This window comes from Apis florea, unplaced genomic scaffold, assembly GCF_048593485.1.
Source record: "Apis florea isolate Af1SG1 unplaced genomic scaffold, ASM4859348v1 contig_1615_pilon, whole genome shotgun sequence".
In the NCBI taxonomy this organism is placed as follows: domain Eukaryota; kingdom Metazoa; phylum Arthropoda; class Insecta; order Hymenoptera; family Apidae; genus Apis; species Apis florea.
In genome coordinates, this window is record NW_028256416.1 from 503,122 (window position 1) to 521,395 (window position 18,274).

An 18,274-nucleotide genomic window follows, 5' to 3' on the forward strand; every position below is an offset into this window, starting at 1 on the left:
TACTTTAGAAATGATATAAAAAACGATATATTGCGGTAAACCATATTTATTTGAATAATTATTATTTGAATAGTAAATAGATACAATAGAGAACGCTTTTAGCAGGCCAACTTCCCAATAACGGCAGAGAACTATCAATATTTTATTTCTTCTAAAATAGATGCATATCAATGTATAGAAGCATCTGTTTTTTTTTTTTTTTTAAATCTCTCAATAATTAATTAGGAATAATGTATAGGTAATTCGTAATCGCCTTATTAAAAACAATTAAAAGTGTTACGGTACAGATAAATATTGCTAACTTGGGAACAGTTAAAATTTCTCATATATATATAATGGCATTCATAATCACTTCTTGGCCTAAAATAACAAAATGCTATATTATAATACATTGCATTGCGACTCTTTGTATCGTGTGAGAAATAATCGTTCGTCATCATTTATCGGACATATTTTTTTCTATTCTTCTTCTTCTATTTTTTTATGTCCGACTACTGAGCATCTTTTTAAATGGCATCAATATCAAAATCATCTTCGTCATCCGAGTCTTCATTGACTACAGCAGGCTTCTGCATAGGGGGTGACTCTTGTGGTTTTAGTGATTGTTTGGCTCTATCGTCGTATTCAATCTATTATAATAAAAAGCAAAGAAAGGAAGAAATTAATTACTATAATTTGAGATGAATATAATTAAAAAGCAAACACTTTACCTCCAAATCATCGTCTTCTTCTTCTGGTTCAGAATCCTCTTCTTCTGCTTCTTGTAACCAAGTTAAAAATGGTGCAGCTTTATCGTGAATTTCTTGGGATAAATCTTTTGATACGTATTTTTTAGTCACTTTGTTTGACCATTCGAATAATGCTTTTTCTTCCAAAATATCAGCATCGTAAAAGAGCTAGAATAACAATAAGGATCATTATGATTTTTCATTTAAAATATAATAATTATATAAACGATTAATGATGAATATATCAATAATTTGTTTTACCTTTAAAATGCCAGGTACTTTCGGCATCAAAGCATCTTTATGCAGTGCTATTACTTGTTCAATTCCTCTAATTAAATATTTCTGCGCCTTAATATCATCGTGGGTAAAACGAAGGAGAAGTACTCGATACTTTTTAGCTTGAGCAGCAATATTTTGATCGAAGAGTAGTTCGGCCAGAATCAATGGCGCTTTTGTCTTGATTTCCAGACGTTCGGCCTCTGTGATCAGCTCTTTATGATTATCCAATTGCCCAGCGTCGCGACGACATTTAACTAACTTATAAAACATGTCCATCCTCTCTTTTTCAGTCTTGTCAAGATCATCGCTGATGGTCATTCCTTTTGCCCCGTCCGTCAAGTCTTGTAGACGGGCTCTGACTGCCTCCTCTGACACGTCGACTGCCCAATTATCATCATCTCCGTTCTCATCCGCCATTTTTTCAGGAGCCTCGACCACGATATCGGTGGTGTTGGTATCGTTTTCCGGAGAACCAGATCGATCACCATTAGCAGTAGCAGTGGTTGTAGTAGTAGTTGTTTCACCATTCGCACGTTTTGAACGTTTCCCACGTTTACCTTCAGTTAAAGAACTACCTTGAACAGCAGGATTCAAGCTCGGCGGGTTCTTTAGAATATAAGTGTTCAATTTATGATTACTTTCCAGTAGTCCGTGATAACCACATGCTTTGCATCCCTGTGAAATAGTCCCTTTTTTCGAACTGACCATCAATTCGGTCTCAGGATTATCGCAAGCCGGGCATAATACATATTTGCGAATGAATCCATCCAAAAGATCTTGCAATTTTGTAGCATCGTGCGAACCATTTACTATAAATCTTTCATTTTTGAAATCGAATTGAGTTTGTGCTCCGAGCTCGCAACCAAAGTATTTAGTAGGATAGGTGGCAGGTCTTCCAATCGCTTTCGCGACATCAACCATATTCACGATCACGGTTTTGATACCATTTCCCTTGCCTTCTACTTTGGCTTGAATCCGTGGCATTTTATACCGATAAAACGCATCGCTGACATTACGATTTACGTTGACACTCCCCATGGTGATTGATATTTCCACTTCTTGCTCCTTGCTAAATTAATATCCCCTCCAAGCGACAACAGCAATTTCTGACGAGACGTCGTTGTGAAAACGAGTTGTTGGCAAATGGTGATGCAAGCGTCGAATTGTCGAAAGCTACCAAGCTTTTTCTGGTCGATCACTCTCGTTCTCTCTGGATTCTATTGGCCCCTATCTTTCTATCGTTCAAGTAGGTAACGTTTTCGTCCTCGTCCTTCTGGATCTACTTTCCACGTTTCCCAGCGGCAGTTTGATTGCTGTGCAGCGACGTTGCCAGGCAATGGCTACCCGATGGTAGCTCGTTACGTGTCGAGTCAGGGTGATTTTCGTTGTCTGCGGTTACGTATGCCGCACTATCCGTTGACACCAGTCACGTTTCTCTGAACGGCTGTAGCTTCCGATGCCTATTACTAAAAATATATAAAATATTTTAGAATTTAACTCGTCTTTTTTTCTTCTTCTTTATTCTTAAATACAACATTTTCTAATCTAAATATAAAGTGTAATAATTGTAATAATAACAGAGTTAGAAATAGATTTTCTTAAAAAGAATATTGAACACCTAAAAGGAAGAAAAAATTGTAATAAACATTCGTTTTTCCTTCGTTTTTTCATCTTCGATTATTCCTATATAAACAGGGCATAAAAAACGCATTCTATCGATGCCAACCTGGAAAATTTTGAGGTCCTGTGCTTAGGCAGGACTAGATGATTCAGAAATCGTTGGGTAGTATCTTGATGCAAATATTGCCTCGGTTTGGTGGGCAGAGGGGGATAGTCTTCAATGATCATACACGCTGCCTGTCCGTTGCTTGTGCCCCTAAGAAAGCCTGGGTACCAGGTTGGTGTGGTTAACTCACAGGTAGCTCGTAACGAACGATTAGACCGGTCGTAAGTGATGATGTTGCCGTTTAGAAATCGCTTGGACAACGTCCTACTACCGCCGCCTTTGCTGTACACCGATCCTTTCCCTCTGGATGATATCCTGGATGTTTCTGAAATGCGAAAGAAAACCGGATTAATCTCGTTTCAATATAAGAGAGAGAGAGAGAGAGAGAGAGATGAAACGACGACATCGAAATTCATTACCAATTCGTCAATTCGTCGTAGAGAAAACAAGGTAAATAATAATCACGAACTTGTTATAATTCAAAGGATATATTAAAGATATTATTAAAATTTATAAAAGATATATACCTAATAAAAAAGTTGTTGACCATCTAAAATAAAAGGTTAAAATAAAATTACAAGAGATTTACCTCCCTATCATCAAAGACCATCAACAACGAACCTACATTCAATGAACCCAATCATCTCAATTCGAAGAAGACGTGGGACGCCTCGTAGACATCGAGACCCGTTTTACACTTTACGATCATAGATGAGAAATTTTTTTTCTTTTCAGGAACAGTTTTCTTCTTGTCCATCCGCGCACGAGGAACAGAGATGATTGAAGTGTCAGGCCTGCTAAAATCGTTCGCAAAATAGAAGCATCGGGAAATGATTTTCAGCATATGGCTTGTGAATCATTTGTGCATTGATTTGTTCGTCAATCGTTCGTGAATTTTGCCCGGTGTGTTAATATCATTTAGCTTGTGATGATTTAACGATCGTCCAGCCGATGCTCGGAGGTGATCGACCATGCGAAAATCATGATAGCGAAAGTCACACGCGGACTTGGTCTGCCGAAGAGAAACGTCTCGAGGTATCACTACCGGAAACGACGTCACGAAGATTCTTCGACGAGCATCATCGATCAGAAATGGAACAATCGAACGGCGGAAGGTGATAAAAGACGATTGAGGATGACGAGGAGAAGTCGATCCACTCGTCTGTGGATCTTTCTTCCTCCTTCTCGGCTTCTTGCTCAACCATTTTTATTAGATTTCGACGCAAATCGTATATCTAAATCGTACATTCGTGTAATCGTACTTATTCGAATTTAAAATCTCTGATTTCTTGAAATCAAGAATCAAGTTTAATACATCGAAATAATAAAATTCACTGAAATATTTCTTGCGTGTGAAAATAATAAAATGATAATCATCGTTACAACTTTATATTAGTCATTCATTAACGAATTAATAAAATTAAAATTTCCCTGAGATACTTAGATATACTTAAATATTAATAGAATTTTCTTATTAAACATTTACGCGACCACGATTGTCATTCCAGATATTACAGATATTATAATGACAAACGTGTGTTCATACGTTACGTAAATCTTCGGTTAACAATTTTTTTCATACGGTCTAATTAGACACGATTTGATGCTAAGCACGAATTTTTAAATCGTCGCAACATCTGACATTAAAATTAAATTTATATCCCTTCGATTTATAATCGAAATTTCTTTCGTATGAAGAATTAAAAAGATTAATAGTAAAAATTTTGTAATAAAATTTCTCAAATTTCATGACCGCGTGACGTTTTCGCGAGATTCGACGAAAAAAAATCGCGGTTGCTTATTAACTGTAATATCGAAGCGATCATTCTCGATACGAAGCCAAACAAGGCTTCCGTGGAAACACTTCCGGTTATGTACACGTCCAATGCAAACAATACGGAATATATAACGCATCAATCAAAGTCATCCTTTCGAATTCATAAAAATATATACGTTAAAAAATTGGAAAAAAAAAAATAAACGTAGAATATCGCAGAAAAAGCGATGGCTGAAATTATTTTATCCGTTTTGAAACCGAAATTCGCGCGGTACGAATTGGATGAAAATTTGTGACATAATATTACGAAATATCGTGAAATGGTATCGAATGTTGAGAAAAGAGAGAGAGAGAGAAAAAAAAAACCAATTTAAGTTTGGAAGAACAATAAGAGAGATTTCACAAAAGTCAACGACGCCGAGTAAAGTTATTTTACCGGTGCACGCTCCAATTGCGGAACAACGTAGCGCAGCAATTTACAATGAAACCTTTTATATTTCATATCACAATCACAGCAAATTAATTCTCGCGTTGATTATGCTTTCCTTCGTTTCAAAACGAATTCGTGATTTCGCGGACGAATTATCGCTACTTTCGTCGTATTTCCATTTTCGTAATTATTTCCCCTTCTGATTGTCGTTTATTTTTAAATTATCCATTTAAAGCCTATACAATCATAAATTTATATTTTTAAATTTCTAATTAAATTAGAAGAATATTTGAAGGTGTAATAATAATAATTACGAGATAAAGGTGAAAAAGTAGGGGGAGGGGAGGGGAGGGGAGGGGAGGGGGGGATAAAAAAAATAAATAAATCAATTAAATTGTGATAAAAATCGAATAATATCCACCTGAGATTTTATCGTATTAAGCGAGATTGCATTTCGATAGATGCGAAAGAAACGTAAAATTATCTTATTATGTAAAAGCAGAACATAATCCATCATATATAGATACGTCAGCGATATATTCGTGTAAAGATAGTCGATCGATTCGTATCAATCACTTCGATTGGATAAGATAAAAAACCAATACCAATCGCTTCGAATACCGAATTTTTCGTAATAATATCGTGAATGAAACATTTTATTTCGTTAAAAAAAACACCGTTTCAATTTTTCTGAACGAACGAAAAATGTGGAAAGAAAAATATCTAAATTGCATAATCGATTCCTATATGTCATTACGTTTTACTCTTTGCAATTTTCATAGAAATCGAATAAATATCGTATACACGTGAAACAATTTAATCGTAAAAGATATAAAGTACGGCTTGAAAAAAAAATGAAACTTCAACTACCGATAATTAATCGATAAATAACATTAATTTCCAATATCAAAACATGATAATAAAATTTTTTATTATTTAAATTAAAAAAATTATAGATCCGTTCGCACGTATACTGATATATATATATATGATCGCTTAGTTAAGAAGATTGGAAAAAAAATATTCGTCCATAAAAATTCGAAATTCCTTGAGAATTGATTATTCTCCCACACTTTATCAACGTCTTCCTTTAAAATATTCATATTCTCGCGTGTATATCGAGCGATCCGACATAACAATAGCTTAGAATTCTAACCGTATTATTCCACATCGATAGCCGTTTTTTTTCAATATATTGGTCGATTATTAAACGAGTTTTTTCCCCCAAAAGGAGAATTGACGGATCAAAATTGTTCGAAATTACACACATAATGGTATAATTTTGTGTTTGTATGTTAATAACTGTCTGGTAAAAAAAAAAATTGGTTGTCGTATAGTAACGAACGGTATTCGTGTAATTAAATTTTCCATGGATTCTCGAGAATGTTAATGAAACGACGACTAACCCGTTTTCTCGTGAAGTAACTGGAATTACGTGCGGTGAAGTTCCACCATAATTGAATAAAAAAAAAAAAAAAAAATTGCTTATAAACTGCTTATAAATGGAATTTAAATACATACGAGATTCTATCGTAGCTACAAAAAAAAAAAAAAAAAAAACAAAAGAAAATAAAGAGAAACCGAATAACGTAAGAGGAACTGTTCAAAGGGGAATCACGTTCACCCACTTCCTTCTTCCATTTGCATTCTTATACAATTGTTTATATTATAGATTTATCAATTGACGAATCAATAGACATCCGATCGATAAAACAGATCGATAAAAATATTCGAATTCGTTAGATCCATTTATTATAATAATTATTACTCGCGTGCTGTATCTTGGACTCTCGTACATTTATTACTCGCGTGGAATTTTTTCCGAGTTAAACGAGTTAATCTTTCAAAGTTTCGAACTTTCACAAGATCGTTCGAGAGCTACGAAGAATTTATTAATTCGTATTGAAATTGAATCGAGATTCCTTAACGCTGGATATTACGCAAAACTTGTTCGACTATTTTACAACGAGGATGAAACGTAATCTGTGTTGTACAAATCGTGATATTTCCATAAATGCACGGAATGTACTCTGCTTCGTTTCCACTACGATGCGATAAGATGAAATTTTTTTAACGATAACGATGCACGTTGCAATGGAACGACGAATTAAGGTAACGATCGGAATAAGATAGTACAAGGAACAAAGTTCGTGGTATTCCAGATACGAGAAAGCAAGGAGGAGTGTAGTTTGTCACGTTGCATCGTGTCACAGAGTGCGCAAAGAGGTCACGTCAATGCACGTTACGCTACTCATGGAGCAAACAGAGGAGAAGAGAAGGGGCTGGCTCTCGCGGAAGATTCTCGATGAATGGAAACCGACCGACTGCGACAGTGATTAACGGTGGTATAATCATAATTGCTGATTCGAAAATAAGAAATTCTTCCGAGTGGCGATGAAATTTTTATCGCGATTCGAGCGAAAGATTCCAAGTGGTTCGAAGCGCTGTTAAACTTATAAATTCCGAGATGAATTTTTATCAAAAACTTGCTAAACGAACGGAACCTATTCGCGTTAGAATCACTATTTTAGAGAAACTATTCGTAGAAATTACCGGCAGTAAAGTAGCAGAGGATGGCACGCTTTAAGAGAACCTTAATTTTCTACCATTTTTTTCAAGATTACTTACTCGAGATGGAAGGTACACCGAGAACGACACGATGCGCAAACAGGCCACGCCAACGAATAATAGCACATTTCAAGAGATCCCAGATCAATGAACAAAAAGCTGGTAAGGGAACGGTAATAATTACGATAATTTCTTGCTTCGAAACACTCTCATGCGTGTTCAGATTCCAACCCCGTTTTTCTCTCACCATATTGTAAAAAAAAAAAAGGAAGAAGAAAACGTCGTCCCACATAAATATATACCCGACGTATACGTTTCATATATGGTCGAGCAAAGGTGACCGAATCGTCTGTGATCAAGATCCGAAACGATGGAGTCGAGGAGAAAAATTGAATCGTAACCCCTCATGGAGAGGGGTATGCCCTGCTCGCTCCTAGAAGCGAGGAACAACCTAATCCCGAGGAAGGAAGGAGTCGAAGTATCGAGCGGCTGCGGAGGCGTATTCGTACGATCTTTACCTGCTCGGTACAGACGCATAAGTCGTGATTTGCGACCGTGGTTGCAACTGCTGGTGGTCGGCTCGTCCCTACGTCTTCTTCCTCGAGGCTCTCTCTCGCCAGAGAGAGTTTAGATCGAGGAAGAGTCTAAACTGGCCGGTTCCGCTCGGTGGTAGCCGAGAAAAAACGCGTCGTGGCTGTTGCGAAGGTCGGCCGCCTAATTTTAATCGTTATTGGTGCGTTTGGATTGTTATTGTCGTTGTTGTTATTGTTAGCAAAGGCGGAGTTGGAACACGCGTTGGACACACTCGGTACTCGGCGACAACGCGACGACGACACGCGTGTTGGACGGGCGCTCTGTGCCGGCTGGCGTAACTCTCGAGTCCTCCTCCTCGTCGTACGCGCTCGCTCGCTCACCCGGATCGGGTGCTGGCGAGCCGCGCACGCGTCCACCGAGCCGAGGATACGCCGCATATTGATCGGAACTTGGCCCGATCCGACCACCAATTTCTCTCGCGATTACGGACAGAAGGCAAGGTCACACCTCGCCGCCACAGCGCGCAACACACCGGGAGAACCATAAACCCAACACTTCCGGGAGTTCCGTACGTTGAACCCACACCACAGCTTTGTGGCGCTCGATCGGGAGCCACGCGCGACCAATTTCACGGCGTACTTTTTTCCAAGTATTTTTACGGTTTTTTACGAAGTAAAAAAAGTGATTTGTGAGAATCGGTGCGTCGATCGGCTTTTTTGTGCTGGGGTGTATGTTGCTCGTAGAGCGTTTACGAGGCGTCGGAATCGGTGATATCGGTCAGTTTTGCTCGGGAACAAAATTATTGATCTGAAGTTTGATTTCGAGGCGAACAATTATACATTTTTCGTTGTAAAAGTATTCCAGAATCGCACACTTCTATACAGATATAATAAAAAAGCTGCTCGATGCGAGGAGCGTGATTCTATAAACACAAATTAGAAATCACACTCAAAAACAGCTTAAAAAATAAGAAAATACAAGGCTTAGCCGATTTCACAAACGATACTAAATTGATAAATCAAATAATGTAATCATTTCCTGCGATGACTCTAGAAATTGATGCGACATAAAAAAAGAAAAAAAAAAATCATTAAGTTACTTTGGATCGAATCTAATGAGATGCATTGCATTTTCAAAAATAGAAGAACGTTAACCGTTTGATTAAAGCTATAATTAAAAAATCCTGCACTAGCGGTAGTTTCTGAGTTTCAAAAGGAAAATCAGGTTTTTACTGCGGGAAAAAAAAAACACGAGCAAAAGAAAAATGATTCGATCGATTTGCATATTCATTGCATAACGGATTCAGGAAAATATATTACGAGTGCGTGCGTCGAGAATACGAAATTCTCTCTGTAAATCGCGTTGGATTTATCGTCCTATCTTTGATCGTAAAAATCAATAAAAAAATCATTTTCAAATTTATTGTCTATGACAAATCCTATTCATTATCGAAATCGTAACTGCGAAAATTGCAGAGTGAGATGAAGATTCTTGAAAATTTTCGAGTCCGATGGAACGAAAGGTGCCGCATTCGTGCAACAGATTAGGCGGTTATGCATTCTGCATATTATAGAACGAATGGGTAGTATGCATTATGCATTTTCTGCTCATCGATCGATCTTTCGAGGATTCGAAGTTTCGGGCAAGGCTAGATCGTACACAAATCGTATCGCGCAAAGACGCATTGCAACCGAGACAGATTCTGATGGTGATAAAACACGGCATGCAAACTCCCCTATGCAAATGTCGTTTCCTTCAACCTGCAACCACGAAATCGTTTCATTATAGGCGATACAGTTATATCGCAAGTGCATGTGAGTTTAGATGTACGATCGCGACTCATGTCGAAAACACATGTAAATGAATTAATCGAAATGACAAAGAGGAGGAGGAAGTAAGAACATTAGCGAAAAGAAAATGTAAAAAAAAAATTGGTACCACAACTCTTTCGCGTTGAATGGGGATAATAGAGCTTAAAAACTATGCCTTCGATACGTTGGATACGAATAATGCGATTAATTTAAAAAAAAAGAAAAAAAAAAGTAAATTTAAATTCGAAATTGAAAATTACATCAAAAGTGTTTACAAAGAGTTTTGATACTTCCATCCCTTGATAATTGTAAATCGTATGTACCGATCGTGAAGTATAAACGTAAATATCATCAGTACTCGTAAACTCCAGTTCGTGGTGCAATTGCAATACAATTTGCAATTGTTATTCTACGCGTATTAAATAGTATTCCGCGATTGCATCGCGAATTGTGTAACTCTGTATTCACAAAATGATCCGTGTAAAATCATACATGTATAAAAAGATTCGTGTAAAGTGGATACACGAACTATAATATATGACCTATCTGTATAGAATAAATTACATTGTGTATATATCGTGAATGTAATAATACGAGATAATCCATATAAGAGGGATTATATAGTATTATTTTATTCGTAGACTGAATTGTGTAATATATCGTGTGTATACATGATTCATATATATATAGAATTACATTGAATAAGATGATTCATATAAAGGAAATTGCAATATTATCCACAAAATAAATGACAGAATACGCTTGGCGTATAAAGTTTAAGTCGCGCATCAAATATCCCGTTTTTACGGGATCAATCGAATATCTATTCGTGACGCGATTCGCGTTAAGGAACTACTATCGATTCGAAAAAAAAATTCGTTCGACGCAAGCATGAAATTTTTTTGAGAGGAAAATCAATCGTTGGTGTTAAGGACACAGGAAGTAGAGGGAACGTGGAACGTGGAAATTGCATCGATCAAGTAACTATGATTTCGAGCATTCCCGAAAATGACGCAACGAAACGAATAGCTCTATGCTAATTCACACGGAACTTCCGGTGGACATACAGTGTACGAACTATTTTTGCACAGCGTACTATAGTCTGGGCCAAGGTCACACTTTCCGTTTCTTTCTCACGATTCTAACATTAGAATCCGGCTTATTAATCATCTTTGCATATCGGGTTTCATATATTTTTTCTATTTCGATATTTTGTAAACCAAAATTTCATCGTATTTGTCGGTTACGTGATTTAATTTATCGTGTTTATTAACGAGAAATAGAAGATGTATAGTAATTGAAAATTGACATTTACGAGTGTTGCTCTGTCACCCCTGTATGAAACATCGTGACATAATTTATAGATACACAAATCACTCGAATCTCTTCAATTGTTATGTATTTTCCACGCAACGTAATTTTTTTTTTTTTTGGCTTAAATGCAAAAACCGCTTCGTTTAAAAATTGAAAATAAACTATGAAAATTTCTCAAACGTTTTTTCGCCGCTTTAGCTTCGGCATAATAATCGTTATTACGTATATAATTACCGCAAAACTTAAATCTGATGCAAATCTTTTGCAATATTGCTGGAATAAAATTTGCATGCCGGAATAAGCATCGTTCCTTTACACGAGAAAAATCTCTCGTGCATCATTAATTATGCACTCGATTAAAAATCAACGAAGAAAAAAAAGGGTAAAATCGTAAAAGAAAACGTTAAATTTAAAAAATTATAACGAAAAAATGAGAAAAAAGTTGAACAAATTTTTTTCTTTCTTTTCTTTTTTTTTTTTTTTTTCTTTTCGAAATTTTATATATAAAGAGATTAAAAATAACATTATTATGTACAATTTCTTTTTAACTGACTTCAGACCAACTGAGTCACGGTCAAGAACTTGAAAAAAACAAACGAAAGGCGAGGACAAGTTTTACGAGTTTACTCTAGTACGAGACGTATCAATTTTATATTCGTAACTCGGGTTACATGCCATGTTTTACCGTCAAAATTTGAGCGGTATTCAAGTTTTTTATTTGGATATTTAAGTATCTCTGATACATGCGAATATATTTAATTATAATACAAAAATTTCAAATAATTCAAGAATTCATGAATTCAGTATGAGGAAGAATGAAAAATTTGAATTCACAAGTTAAAAATTTAAAGATAGCATTAAAAAACAGAATGAGGGGAAAACGGAAATGAAACGATGTGATAGCATAGAATAAAATCGAATCAATTACAGTGGGTAACGCGAGAAGGAAGAACAATGCGAATTCGAAGCGCAAGAAAATTCCTGCGAGCGATTAATGACGATCTTGAGGATCGTATTATACGAACTTGACACACGAAAACGGTTGTAGCATGTAACGAAGTCGATCAAGATCGATTCTAATCGTAGTTTCGAGAGACTGAAAAATTTTCACTACCGACTTTCACTCGTCGTAAGAACATTTCATATGCAAAAGAATGAAATAAACATCTGTCTGACGAGTGAATCTTACAGCTTGATACAGATCAAATTATTCATGATAATTAGATTTGAAAATATAACATTTGTATATAAATTAGTTAAATTGGAAAAAATTTTTACTTAATTTCAATATATCCGTAATATAAATAATCTCAAATAACAAATTTCGAAGCATCCAACAAGAGAAGACGATTGTTCATCTCGCTTGATTAAATTAAGCGGAATACATACATTCGACAAGCTGTTCGATAAACGGCCTAATTATCTACTCGTCGATCCTCGATGACCGCTTCCCTTTGAGTGGAAGTCGTTCACACCGACTTTCCAGAGACTCTCGAACAGGATTTGTACGATTCACGAGATTATTGAACTCAAATCGACAAGAAAATGAGATTATGGACACACCACAGTCTTGGCCAGGCATAGATTTACTATGTTGAAAATGTTAAAAAAACGATAAATTATTCTCTTTTTCCTCGCTTTATTCAGTTTAAACAATAAAAGGAAATCGGCTTCGATATCGAAGTATCGTTTGAGAACCATTGAAGCACCGAGAGAAACTGATTAAGAGGTATTATTTTGCATCGCTATCGAACAGCTATGCATGCTATGCTTACAGGTCACAACAGGCCATCTTAAGCCACAGATAAATGGAAAAAATAAGGCGAACGTATACGAAGGGAGCGAAAGGTCGGATTACAACGGACTCTGTTCGAGGAATCTCTTTCGAAACCAAGAGTTTCGTGTTCTGATGATCGAATACCATATAACGCTGGAACAAAATAGCACCGGATATATAAGACGCACGTTTTTCTCACATATAAAGAAAGAATAAATTTCATAAAATCAACAATTCAATTTTATCGATAAATATATGAATTTATTTTTTTCTTCTTTTTCTATTTCTAAATTTTTAAATATAGATTAAATATATTTTCTCAATTTTTTTCAAAAAAAAAAAACAAAAAAAGAAATTAAAATTAATTAAAATTATAGATTAACATCAACATCTTTTTTATATCTATTAATGATATATATGATATATATATATATATATGAAGCAAAATAATATATATATATATATAATAGAAAATGGATATTACTAATGTTATTTTTTCTAAATTTATCTTTCTAAAGAATAACATTTTAATTTCATGTTTATTAATTTTTATTTGTTATAATAAAAATAAAATGAAATTAAATAATAAAAAATAAAAATTAAAATTTTTAAACCAATAGAATTAATACTTTTCAAAAAAAGATGATTCATATAGTTTTTATTGAAATGATTTAACTTAATTCATAATTCATTGAATTGCAATTAAGAAAATTAAAAATTGATTATATATATTAGTTAAAAATATGTAAGTTCAATGTTTAAAATGGAATTCAGAAAATATAAAATATTTACCCAAACAAAGTAAAATTGAAACGGTCAATTTAAATCTAAATCAAGTCAAAGTGACATCAAAATGTAAATATTATTAGAAAAGAGCAAATATCAAATTAAATATTAACTTTCTATGATTTTACGCCATATCAATTTCAAATAAATAATTGAGATATTGAGATATCAAATAAATATAAATACATTCAACAAAATGATTTTACAGTAATTTTTTCTTCATGGATACAATTTTGTATATTTTAGATATATAAGAAATGAAAATTATCTATAAAAAATTATATTTATATTTTAGAGATTATTCTTCTATAATTACAAATTTTTCAACAGAAATTATTTAAATGTCGATAATCTTATAAATAATGTTATAAGATTTTTTAAAAAATTGTGAATGTATCTTATAGTGAATTATTTTTTCTTTCAATCCAAAAATAATAAAATTTTTTTATCGAATATAGACATAATAATCAACACAAAAAAACTTTTTATATTTTATAGTATTATATACTTTTCATAAATATAATGTAAATGTTGTAGCCATTACCTATTTTTCAATTATAAAAAAATGAAATAGAAAAAATCTAAATATGCATCATTGTAGATAAAAACGTCTTCTTAGATTACTTAAATCTGAATAATACATAGAATTGAAAAAAAAATTTATCTATAACCAATAGAAAAAGACAAGAATAATATCGAAATGATAAATTTTAACATGTTTTTTTACCTAATATTTCAAAAAATTCTAAAATAGAAATATTTTATTAATGATATTTACAACAAAAAAAGCATATGAATTACATTTACAAAAAAATAAAAATTTTTTTCGATAATTCTTATTTGTATAAAATAAAAAGAAACGAATGTTGTAACCTATGATAATTTATATAGCTTTTCCAATCTATTTTAAGAAATCATTCGCTATATACTTCATCAAATCTGGATCGGTGAACATTCGAACGCACAAAAATTATGATTTTATATCGAATGAACATGATCGATCGTGATAAGCGTACAAAACATACGGATATTCAACGTTACAAATTCTTTACAAACAATATGTTCAACTTGAATCAATATTAACATATTGCACTATAATGGAAAATTTTTAATCGAATCGAACTCATAAAAAATACATAACATTATTTTTATCATAATACTTAAGTCAAAACACATTTTTGAAACATACCGGTTAATTTAAAAAATAGATATTTTTTTGTAGAATAATTTATTATAATTTTTAATCAGTAGATGACGTTGCATTTTATAAACTACGTAAGAATAATATGTGCAAATAAAAAATACAAGAAATAAATTTTAAAATTTAGATATAATTTTAATTTAACTATTTTTAAAAAATTAAATATTATAAAAATTAGATTTAGTTACATTTAGATTTTTCGATGATGTATTTTTTAGATTTCGTTCACTTGTTTTTATAACCATTAAAAACTAAAAAATGATTCATCAGAATATTACGTTATACGCAAGTTATCGCAATCTCATAGTTTACTCGACGACGAAACCATCCGTTTCGGTGTGTTCAATAATTCGGTAAGCAATATCGATCCAACATTACGTTATTGGACATGAAAGATAATGCAACTAGGAAAAGACAAAGAAAAAAGATAGTATGGCATGTATTCGTGAAAGAAGATATAAAAACAAAAAAGATATAAGAAAGCGTTAATTTCCGTTGAACATAAATTGCTCATGAATCGAGCACGTTCTCGTGTTCAAAATGGCTGGTCGCTAAAATTAGCGTCAGAAGCAACGAAATGATACCAGATAGGACATTGCCGTTGCTATCATGCTCTGGTTTCACTCACCTTGACGTCGAAGAAAAGTCATATAAAATGGTATCGCCCTGCTGGACGGCCGCCTTCTAGCGTAAAAATTGAACGGGTATTCGTGAGTGTATCGAGACAGATGGATCGCCCTGTCGGGTGCACTCCAGTGTCTCGTTTTACGTCTTTCTACGATGTCGCCTACGAAAGTCGGTCGTTGAAATAGTCAGTCGCGTAGACGTGACACTGTGTCAATACTTTTGCTTGCTCAATTCCTTTTTTCGTTTGATGACAAGTATTCCTGTTGTCAAATAACTATTTGTTTGCCGATTCTTCTCAACTTTATGTGCTGTGCGTAACTTTTTCGCTCACGACGTGCACACGAAACGTTCCGGCTTCTGAGACTGCTACTGCCTGAATACAACTGCAAATGATCCTCGAAACCAGGGCCGTAAACAAAATTTGTGACTCCCCATATATGAAAGTGAAGTACCCCTATCTTTTCATAAGCATTCGTTTTTTATTTAATCTTCACGTGATCGCACACGATATCATTGATAATGATTTTATTCTCGTTCAATTTCTTAATTATTTTAATAAAAATTTTATTCTAATGTTCATCATAGAAATTATTTTGTCAACATATTATATAAAATTATATAAAAATTTATTTATTAAAAAGAAATTAAAAAAAAATCTTATTTATAAAAATCCAATTTAAAAAAATGATAGTAGTATGATAATCTCGTCTAATTGTAAATTAAGATCTATGTTTAAATGATGAAGTTATAAAATATTAATATAAAGTATTCAATGTAAAATCCTATTAAAGGAAATAGAAAAAAATTGTTTGTAGATAAATTTTGATATTATTTTTTAATTTCTTAATAGCAATTGAAAAATGATTAATAATATTAAACTTATTCGTTTTATAAAATGAAATTTTTTATAGATTTATTTTTTCATAAAATTACTACTAAAATCAAATACATGTATGATTTATCGATATTTTATAAAAAAAAATTCTTTTATATAATATTATAAAAATTTATATATATTTATAATATTTTTATGTAATATTTTCATTAATTGCAATAATACTATATTAATCGGTATCTGTATTAACATAACCTTAATATTAGTATAAAACGCAATTGTGCACGTGATGTATTTTACTTTCTTTTACATGTATACACTTATTCATAATTATTAATATTTGTATTATGATCTATATAAATTTATATTGTGATAAATGAATTATATTAAAAGTTTATTATAAAATTATTATACAATTTTGAATGATTAAGAAAAATAGATTTATAAAATTGTTAGATTTTGTTAATTTTTGGTTTGTTGAAACGTACTAAAAAAAATGACTTCACCGTTTACTTGTATCACATGTCGCGTAGCATTTAAAGATTTGGAAATACAAAGACAACATTACAAATCAGATTGGCATAGATATAATTTAAAGAGAAAAGTAGCTGAATTACCCCCTGTATCTGCTGAAGAATTTCAAAAAAAAGTAATTGCGCAAAGAAATAAAGATGACAAAGAAAGAGAAGAAGAAACAATGAGTTGTAAAATATGTAGAAAGAATTTCAACACTAGAAATCAATATGAAAATCATTTATTATCAAAGAAACACAAGGAAAAATATATAAAACAAAATATTTCTTCTGAAATTGTAAATGAAGATCTCAGTGATGATGGTCCTTCGGAAGATTTTATTAGTAAAAAAAATATAAATGAAAAAGTTTCCAAGGAACAGCTAAGAGAAACAAATTCTGATATTGAATCTATAGATTCTGATGAGTGGATTGAAGATATTGAAAATCCAGTTACAAATAATAATTGTTTGTTTTGCAATCATCATAGTAGATCTTTAGTAAAGAATTTAAAACATATGACAATTGCACATTCATTCTTTATACCAGATCCTGAATATTGTATAGATATTAAAGGTTTACTTGAATATCTTGGAGAAAAAATTATTGCTGGATATATGTGTATTTGGTGTAATAATTCTGGTAAGTTAATTTAAATTTTATTTATTATTGTTATTAGAAAATTAAAAAAAATATATATATATATTAATATAATAAATTAACAGGAAGATGTTTTCAAAGTGCTGAGGCTGCCAGAGCACATATGATTGACAAAGGTCATTGTAAAATGTTGCATGAAGGAGATTCACTTGTAGAATATGCAAAATATTATGATTATTCATCTAGTTATCCTGATGCAGAATCTGGTGATCCAGATGCAGAAATTGAAATACCAGAATTAGATGATAGTGATTATCAGCTAATATTACCATCTGGAAATATTATTGGCCATAGATCTTTATTAAGATATTATAAACAAAATTTGAATCCAAATAGAGCAGTTGCAATATCAAAAAGTACAAAATTACGTAAAGTATTATCACAATATAGAGCTTTAGGATGGACAGAAACAGAGAAAGAGGCTGTTGTAAAAAAAGCCAGAGATATTAAGTATATGCAAAGAATTCAGGCAAAATATTCTACACAATTACAATTTAAGGCAAATAAATTGCAAAAACATTTTAGACCTCAAGTGAACTTTTAAGTCTTCTTATTATGTGTATATTTAAATATTATTGCAAGACTGTATTCCTTTTTAAATTATATAATTTTTATGGAAAATTTTGTTGCTTGTTACATCGCATATTTATATATCTATTATCGAAATAAAGTTGTACTTATTTAATTACAATTTGTATTTAATATATTT

The 18,274-nt window shown here is 32.6% G+C and overlaps 3 protein-coding genes and 1 long non-coding RNA gene across 5 annotated transcripts; 2 read left to right on the plus strand and 2 right to left on the minus strand.

Annotated features, from left to right (window-relative positions):
• Positions 1–30: 30 nt before the first annotated feature.
• On the minus strand, positions 31–2,473 carry eIF5 (eukaryotic translation initiation factor 5). The gene is made up of 3 exons (XM_012490346.3): positions 990–2,473; positions 711–896; positions 31–629 (listed from the first exon to the last, which is right to left on the minus strand). The coding sequence occupies exons 1-3, from the start codon at positions 2,043–2,045 to the stop codon at positions 507–509; spliced, it is 1,365 nt and encodes a 454-aa protein (XP_012345800.1). The 5' UTR covers positions 2,046–2,473; the 3' UTR covers positions 31–506.
• On the minus strand, positions 1,791–15,695 carry LOC147658780 (uncharacterized). 2 transcript variants are annotated; one of them, XM_086905517.1, is made up of 3 exons: positions 15,560–15,695; positions 2,734–3,058; positions 1,791–2,473 (listed from the first exon to the last, which is right to left on the minus strand). In XM_086905517.1, the coding sequence occupies exons 1-3, from the start codon at positions 15,579–15,581 to the stop codon at positions 2,434–2,436; spliced, it is 387 nt and encodes a 128-aa protein (XP_086761643.1). In that variant the 5' UTR covers positions 15,582–15,695; the 3' UTR covers positions 1,791–2,433. The 2 variants fall into 2 exon arrangements, with proteins under 2 accessions (XP_086761643.1, XP_086761645.1); XM_086905519.1 differs by lacking the exon at positions 15,560–15,695 and adding an exon at positions 8,027–8,397.
• On the plus strand, positions 7,127–9,460 carry LOC147658781 (uncharacterized). The gene is made up of 3 exons (XR_015291401.1): positions 7,127–7,285; positions 7,560–7,670; positions 7,777–9,460. It is a non-coding gene; the product is annotated as an uncharacterized LOC147658781 (long non-coding RNA).
• Positions 15,611–18,256, plus strand: LOC100869734 (cytoplasmic 60S subunit biogenesis factor ZNF622). Its single transcript, XM_003690310.4, has 2 exons — positions 15,611–17,547; positions 17,631–18,256. The coding sequence occupies exons 1-2, from the start codon at positions 16,890–16,892 to the stop codon at positions 18,107–18,109; spliced, it is 1,137 nt and encodes a 378-aa protein (XP_003690358.1). The 5' UTR covers positions 15,611–16,889; the 3' UTR covers positions 18,110–18,256.
• The last annotated feature ends 18 nt before the right edge of the window (positions 18,257–18,274 follow it).